At 43.3% G+C, this 9,026-nt stretch overlaps 1 protein-coding gene across 1 annotated transcript; it reads right to left on the bottom strand.

The window, feature by feature from the left end:
• Nucleotides 1–3,552: 3,552 nt before the first annotated feature.
• Nucleotides 3,553–8,814, bottom strand: mchr2b (melanin concentrating hormone receptor 2b; the record flags this gene model as incomplete). Its single annotated transcript, XM_084469377.1, has 2 exons — nt 3,553–4,192; nt 8,411–8,814. The coding sequence occupies 2 exons, from the start codon at nt 8,812–8,814 to the stop codon at nt 3,553–3,555; spliced, it is 1,044 nt and encodes a 347-aa protein (XP_084325503.1).
• Between the last annotated feature and the right edge of the window lie 212 nt (nt 8,815–9,026).

Here is a 9,026-nt window from a genome sequence, read left to right as displayed (position 1 = left end):
TTAAATATAGATATTTTTATAAATTAATCTAAATACAATCCACACTGAACAGACGCTATCGGCCCGCGAGCGATGGAAGGAACTCCACAAAACAACCATGTTTATCATTGCCTCCCTGGTTTCCTGGTCTGGGTGCATGGGCCGGCATGAGATCTGGATTTACAAGCCTGCTTTGTAAAGGCGCTTTGATTCATCTCCTATGGGCCTGGGGGAAGGTGTTTGTATGCACAAGGACGGTCATTATGTCTCACTGGTGAAACGGCCTCACCTTGCCGTCAATATTACGTACTTCGATGCCTGAGTATCTTTCCCCACCCCCTTTGTTTTCAACTCCGTAGAGCCTATTTAACAAAGTATCCTTATTTAGCCTTCTATCTGTATGTTAGCATGATATGAATGGGTTTATTATTCTAGTTGTTACACAATGATTCCTCTCACTTTCAAATAGTTTTTTGGGAATGCTCAGTGTTCATAGTGTGCCCGATGCAATGCTCCAAAACAACTTTACTTGAAATGTTTGAACTCAACAAAGAATCTTTACGTCTGTTTTCGAATGATTACCATAAATAAAAATGAAGTGTTGCATTCTTCTCTTGCATGGCTCCAACATCATACTTTAAAGTGGGACTTTGGTTGAGAGTAATTGGCCCAAAATGGGTATGAGATTACATTTTAGACACAAAGAATGATGATATTATGACGTTTCACGGCGTCAAGATAATAAGTTGTGAAGCCTGTGCTTGTTATGGAATTCAACATGATGGAAACTAAAGTATAACTAATGGGCGTCACTGAACCAGGATCTGCTTCCAGTTCACCTGATAAAACAGAATGCATCACCGGCATTATCATATACGTCCAAAGAGATGAACTGCATCAACAGAATTCGAACACCGTGAAGCTCAAATGGCTTCCTCACCTACATCATCAACATTCTCTATACTGACCCTAGAGCTGTGTTTGTTTGGACAGAAAAGTGATTTGAAGACATATATGCAGCTTGTATGGAGAAGCCTTTATTTATTTAGATTTATGGATATGGAAACTGCTGTAGACTGGAGCCTAACCAAACAGTCTGTGCATGTGAAGCTTAGCTCCCTATCCTTATTACTTTGGAAATGGAGAACATATGATGTAATATGCATACGTCATACACTTACAGTTATTTTATATTCCAACACTATGCAAATGGAAACTAAGATGTTTAAGTAACGCAACTCTAATATTTATAATATCTATTTTATGATTTGGCCATCACATTTAAACTTTACTTTGGAGTATCTTTCTATGAAAATGACCCCAATCCTCAGAACTAGTTCATTTGGAAATAAGTTGTTTTTCCAACTAGACTCGTGCCTTCATTGTAGATATTATTGGAAGTGTGTTTTTAAAAGTTTGCTTAAGTGATCCGCCACCATGATTCATTTGATTTAACTATTTCCACAAGCCCAAAATTGAGTTATACTAAGAATCTTTTCATCTCTAAAACACAGGGCCTTACCAGAACACATTTGGCTTTCATTAAATGTATCTCTTATGCTTGGCTTCAGGAGGAATGGAAGGTCATCATTCACTTTAACTTTCATTTAAGCCAACTCCAAAAGTGGTGATGTTCTTTAGAACCAGAAATTGACCAGGGATCAGGTGGTGGAAAGGGGTCTATAGCTTTAACTTTTCATCATGTTGATATTTCAAGTGCAATTAGCCTTGTTATGTACAAACCCACTTTGATTACAGAAGAGACATTTCAGAAGTCCATCATCAACCATTTATTGCATGAATTGATAATACACTTTAGTTTGGTACAGATCCACTCTTTTAGAGGCCTCCCTGCCGCAGGGTCGAAAGCATAGCAAGGTCAGATACAGAATACCAAAATGTGATAACAGGCAGCACTATACATCAACAGCAGATGTCTCTTGTGTAGGAGGTAACATTGAATACAGAGCTGAACCAAAGCAGGTGGTGTGTGTGTGTGTGTGTGTGTGTGTGTGTGTGTGTGTGTGTGTGTGTGTGTGTGTGTGTGTGTGTGTGTGTGTGTGTGTGTGTGTGTGTGTGTGTGTGTGTGTGTGTGTGTGTGTGTGTATTGCGTTAGCAGTCAGCTGATAGGCAGCACATGACTAGAGTGTCCTACCAGAGATAGCTACGCAAAATGCTTTACTGATAGACAAATATGGGTTTTGTTGCTGGATTAAGAGTGTGGTTTCAGGTTTTCCAACATTGAGAGTGCTTCATTAAATTTGATGTTGTTTTTCCTTACTCTACAGTCCATCTGGGGTTAGGCCCTTCTCACAAAGTTATGTCTTCAGACTTTCAAACAAAACCTTTCACTATATCCACAAGATACACATTCCATTCATGCAGACATAAGGACCACTGCTACATGCACCTTTCAAATGAATTGTCTGAATATCAAGGAACATCACTACACAGAGGTATATAATTTGGGGTAGGACATTTGCGTAATACTATTAATCAAAAACAAAAAAATTAATTTAAGAGACTAAACCAACGACCCACAGGTGTGCATTAGCGGATGAAAGCGATAAGCAGCATCTCCAGGTGATTTCAGATGTTTATTTTCTGTGTCTGCATGTACTTTCTGATATACATCCTCATATATTGTTGTCCATGTTGTTCTAACCTGTAGTGGTATATCACTGATCGGGTGGCAATGGTAGATTACCGATTAGGTTACTGAGCATTTCACCAAAATCATTCAATAACCTTTCTGATATTGGAAATAAACACATATGCAGTTGTTTTTTTTCTTGGTCGTTGATCATATACATACATTGTTTACAAAAACGTTAAACCCTGCAAGGTAAGTGCTACTTTTAACAAACTATGTGGCAGCGTATGGCTTCAATGCAGCAGATTGAGTGTAATATGATAAAGATACATGCACAGGAAACATCCAGTGGATATCAACACAAAACCTTTTTCTGTAAGAAGATTTACATTTAAGAGTGAAGCCTCTGAAGTTATAAAGGTTTTTGTGAATCGTTGATACAGATCAATGGTACAGAAAATGTCTGTGTCTCCCGTGTTGTCATAAAACAGCTCAGTCATAGAACCAACGCATGACACACAATTAAAAAAGAAAAGAAAATCCCATCGGTTCAGACACACATTATGTACAACATAAACAAACACCAAATCAAGGCGTGATCCCATATAACATATTCCACTCCATTACTAGTTTAATTAAAATGAATAGTCGTATCAGTTTGACAACATGTTGATCCTCTCAGTGATACAACAATAAACAGCTTTTGCTTTGTTCCTGAACTGGCAGTGTATTTTCCGGGACCAAAACACCATTGGGTCAACGGCGGAGCTGTGAAACCTCACCCGGTCCCACCCAGACAAAACAAGGCTAAAGAACCGAACCGTATAAAAAACGAGAACAAGGCAGGAAGGCGGAAGAGTGTGAAGAGAGGAAGAGAAAAGAGCCCGAGAGTGATCGACAAAGCCCTCTTAGTGAAGCACCCCCTCACACACAGCAGCATCATCGTCCCTGCCAGGCCCCCCCCCCCCCCAGAGTCACGCTCAGATGGGGGAGCAGCGGTAGCTGGGCTCAGTGGCCAGGCTGGACCCGTCGGGCCGAACCGACGTGGTCTTGGATGAGTGCAGGGAGCTGAGCAGCGGGTTGCGGCGGCACAAGCGCTCGCGGTAGTTCTGCGCGAAGATGAGCAGCATGAGCGGGTTGATGCAGCTGTGCGAGTAGCTGAGGCAGATGCTGATGTTGTAGGCGTAGACGAAGGCGGTGGTGGGCGTGTTGTTGCTCAGGTTCACCACCTGGATGACGTGGTAGGGCGACCAGCACACCAGGAAGAGGGCGATGACCATCAGCACCGTCTTGGTGGCCCGCTTGGCCCACACCGACTGCTTGCGCTTGACCCGTCGGATGGAGCTGAACACGTGGTACAGCGTGAGGGAGTAGAAGGTGCTGATGATGACCAGTGGGATGATGAAGCCCAGGATGGACTGGTACAGGGTGTACCAGTACATGTCCTGCGGGCCGTCCAGGTACATCATGCACATCTCCAGGTCCCGCTTGCCCACCACCTTGGCGTACATCATGACGGGCACGGTGAGCAGGAAGCTGCCCAGCCACACCAGCAGGTTGATGATGATGGTCCACTGGATGGTGCGCTTGTCCGAAGTGGGGTGCACGATGGCGATGTACCTGGGGAGGAGGACAGCAGGGAAGGCGTCATGACAAGAGCGTTCCTCGCGTGGCACTTTGAAGACAGATCAGCCGCGGGGGAAAAGCAATCGTGGTCCCAAGGGTGAAGAATGGGGGGGAAAACAGTTTAGGGGGTTTTCTTTGACGTGAAGGTGTGAGAACACAATGAAAGCTTTGAGTGCAGATTGAATGAACATCGGGTTGGCCAAGATGAAGGGTAAGAGGGCGAAGGCTCATGCAAAAAACACCATGCTGGCCAGTCATCTCTTGTTCTCTATCGCTCTCTCTCTCGCTCTAACACTCTAGTCTATGACATGTCGGCTTGACATGTTTGCTTTGTGCCAGCTCAAAGGGTACACTCTGTTTGAAGCCTTAGTGGTAACTATGGCGATGCAGTCATATTCTACGGACACACATCATACGAAGCAAAACGCGTAGAAACATACCAATCAAGCCATGCAGTATACAGTTATCTGGTTGAAATGGCTGCAAGTTATGACAAAGAAACCTCTATCTACTATTGCCAGGCCTTATGGCGTCTGGATTAAAAGGCCTTTTGTGGGTAATTAACCCCTATGACCTGCATTTGAGCCGTCTAATTTGATTGATGTGAAAAACAACTTAGCAAGAGCTCAAATGTCCGGCCACATGTTTGTGTTTGTCAAAATGTAAAGATCAAATTTGGTCTCTGTGGGCTGTTGCCTTTGTGTTATTCCCATCTGTAATTGACAGAGAAACTGAAAACCAAGCTCTCAAGAGAGTGTGATGGAAAAATCCACATGCTGTTGCCTTTTTAGGAACTAGAACTTTTATGAACTTTTTTATAGGCTTTGTTTCACCCTGCTTTTCCTCAGTGTCGTCTAAAATGTTAACCTTTGTGCTTGGTGTAATGGGAAAAATCTGTTTTCACATTATGTGTCACTAGCTGCTTTCACATATGGACGTACAACCGTCTATTCTCCCGACGGGCCGTATATGTGAATGACATATCCTGACGTTGGACCTCCTGAAAAAAGACTGTCGGCATTTCACACCAGTTGAGTGGGCGTGTTGATGACGCTTCGGTCTACGTTTGCATGTCATTGAGTGGCACCCGCACCCTAATCGATAATCAGCCTGTTGCCTTTTGTTCGCTGAATGGTTTAAAAAATATTTTAATGTGGCACTGCTTTTCAGAGTCATTCGAGGTGAGCGTTAAATTATAGGTCTTATCATAATCCTCAAAGTACACATCATACAATAAATTACAATACATGAGTTCACAGCTGCACATGTATATAGAAAATGTTTATTTTATTATTGTTACACCTTTCCTGCTGTCGGCTCCCAGACCGTAGTCGAGGAGCACAGGGGAGACGTTCCCTCCAGGGCCGATGTTCTCTCGGGGGTAACACCCTTCACTTTGACAGCAGTGGGTCTGCTTATAGGTTTGAATATGGTCGGAATGAAGCGGCCACCGATTCTTAACAGGCTGGGTACTTTATTCTTAGTTTCACTAACTTTACAGTACATGTTTGCAGACACAACCGGACTCGTTCATTACTTTACATGAACAAGTTTAAACTTTAAACTGACACACGCTACCGCTTGCTCTGCTCGCTTGTCCACTCACACACACTGCCATTCTCGTGCACACACATGCGCTAACTCTCGTAACAATTCTTATTGACAGTTAGCTGAACATTATAGGGTCCCGTCCTTCCACTCCCTGTTTTCTCAGTTAAACACAGAAATCAACTACATTTGTCCCAGTGTTTGTTAGATGTGAAGCCAAAAAAGACGCTCTCTTCCTCCGGTAACGCAGTCGTTCGCAAAGCCTTTCTTGTTTGTTTCTTCTATTTGTCTCTAACTCATGCTCCAATATTTCATTGATCGATGCGGATGTTGTGCAACAGAAGATATGATTCATCACTGCAGCAACATTTAAGATGATCGCAATGAGTTCTGCCCGTTCTGCCTCCGTGCTGTCTGCGGTCAAACCAAAACAAACCGAGACCCGTCATATCCCGCCCCTTGCAAGCCTGCCCCCCTAAACCAGCCAGAGATTCTACTGATGACTGAGCGATGTCCACATATCGGGCATCAAGTGTGAATAAGTGTGAATGATCCTCACGGTCGAACCTCCTGATCCACAAATGTGGAGAAAAGACGGAGGACATTTGTGAAAACGGCTTCTGTCTGTTGGGATGTGCCTGTTTTTCGTGACACCTTCGGTAATGTGTTAGAAGCTGCCTTTTGTTGGTATGGGCCTGTTCTATGACATCCTGAGGAGGTTCATCGATAGATTACCATCTGGTTAACAAAGGGTTTAGGTTTATTGGGGGGCACAGCTGCCCTCAGAATCCCAACAGAAACCGTATAAGAAGTCGTCGCATTTGTCAATGTGTTGGTCTTTAGCCTGGCGGAGCTCTTTGAGCGACAGGCTGATTTCCCATCCAGCGGTCTCCCTGTGTGCCTCTTGGAATGGCACATCTCTCTGGGAGACTCATGCGGAGTCTCCCAGAGAGATGCAGGGAGGTCTCCCATCTAGGCCTCGGATGATTGTATGATAGGCCTCGGATCATTGTTTGTTTGTTTTATGGATTTTATGTTATTGTACCATTATTATCCAAATATAACCATCATTCTCTACAAGTATTGTGTGCTTTTTGCATTTAGAAATATCATCTGTCCTAGACGCAATATCTGTTAAAGGAAATTGCCACAACAAGTGTGAGTCTCTTCTTCTGCCTCAACCTACCGCGTCATACAGAAATGCCCCGGACAGATAGACATCAGTTGATACAGTGTGACTGTTCTTTGCAGCAATGGCAGGATGTTGAGCCATATCACAACATGCTAATCGGTTATTTAGCGTCCCCCCCCCCGGGGTTCACCTGAAGAGCCGGAAACTAGGGCAGCCATTCGATTGGTTCAAGACTTATCATGGACCTGATCAGGACGACCTATGGTGTATGGTGTGTGTGTGTGTGTGTGTGTGTGTGTGTGTGTGTGTGTGTGTGTGTGTGTGTGTGTGTGTGTGTGTGTGTGTGTGTGTGTGTGTGTGTGTGTGTGTGTGTCCGGCAGGCACTCGTGTGTGTGAGACACACACGAGTGCCTGCCGGAAGCTAGACACAAACATAAACACTAGTGTACACTTCACTTTTTTGATTTATACACTTGGTGAAATTATGTGATAAAACTAATAACACAATAAGCAGACATGGCTTTACAGTAGATGGCCCTGCCATTAAAATGGTTACATACCGCGACTTCCTGACTTATGGCTGCACAGCTATTGCAAATTAACTCAAATTCATTTTGACTTCCAACAGAGCATCAACTTGTCCATCCCAGTTACACAAACACACTGAGAGGTTACCAGGGACATGGAGCATCTGTGTCTGATCTCTGGAATCTGCAGCACGAGACCCAGAGTCACGGATAAATACCATCCCAAACATTGGCAATCGCTTTTGAGTGTATCATTAGAGTGGATCGTCGCTCTTCCCATGCATGACTAACACTTCCCTCGTTAGTATTGTGTATGCTCATATCGAGGATGACCACCGCTAGCAAAAACAAATCAGCCCTCAAAGGATATCTTTGTTGAACCCAACATATTTGTCTGTGTGTAGGCGTTCTCTTTCTAATAATACTGTTGAATTAATCGATTGCATAGCTGAGATAATGAAGGCATTCATATTTGTCTTATCTTTGCCATCACACATGAAATTCCTGTGTATTTAATCATCAAATTTATCAAAATGAGCACCACACACCAACATTCCGTTTTCCAAGGTAGCAGTGGAGGCAACATTAATTAACCTGATTGAGTTGTTTCCCAACACATCTTCCTAGAAAACTGTAGTTTTCACAAGTAGTCTATTGTAACATAACATGGCGGTTATACACAATGGACATGTCCCGTGATTTCTTGTGATTCCTTTTTTTCTTTGCACTCTCTGTGGATGTTTCACAGTTAATCGTTGTTTGTTTAGCCTACAGTGTATCCCTTGCGTTCTTCTTTGCCCAGATCTGATAAGGGGGCATCCTATTAGGCCCAGCATCCTCTGCCAAGGTGTTATTTTTATTTATTTATATATATATATATGCTATTATTCAAAATACCAATAAGAGCAGCGTGTTGTAAAACATTCAACCAGGCTTACACTGAACTTCCATTATAATTGTTATTGCGTTGAAGTTAAAGACATGGGAGTCTGGGAAGGAACCTACCTGTCAATACACAGGACTGTCACCACTCCAACTGTGGTGAACTGATTGCTGACATCCACCACCACCACTGCTTTGCACATGAAGTTTCCAAAAACCCACTGTCTGTCCCGGACCAGCTGGTGGATATTGAAGGGCATCACAAGCAAGAAAAGCAAATCAGCAATTGCTAAATTCAACACGTAGATGTCTGACACCATTTTCTTTTTACACGTGGCCACGGCATAGATCACCAGTCCGTTTGCTATCACTCCAACTGTACAGAGGATCCCATAAATGGTTGGAAAAATGTGCATAAAAGTAGTGATGTCGGTGTAGCTGTCGGGGGTAGTGGAGGCGTCCGCACAGGAAATGTTCGTAAACTTGCCCGTTTCATTATTATTACAAAATATGTCCGTTGCATTCATCTTTGGGTTGTTGTTGTTTTTTCCTCCCAAAGTTGTCCTGCGTAGTTAAAGGGTAAGTAAAAGTGCAGAGGGGGGAAATGTTCACCAAAAAAAGTATGGACACTTCCAATGCTTAAAATGAGCAAAAGAGCAGTAGGCCTACAGCTGCAGGTTTCCACTTCAAACACAGGCCAGGTAAACTTTGTTACCTAGTTGAAGAATTTCTCCCGGGA

This window comes from Micromesistius poutassou (genome assembly GCF_964030765.1).
Source record: "Micromesistius poutassou genome assembly, chromosome: 6".
Classification (NCBI taxonomy): Eukaryota; Metazoa; Chordata; class Actinopteri; order Gadiformes; family Gadidae; genus Micromesistius; species Micromesistius poutassou.
The sequence above is the reverse complement of the archived record's forward strand: the minus strand, read 5'-3'. Positions and strand labels throughout refer to the sequence as shown.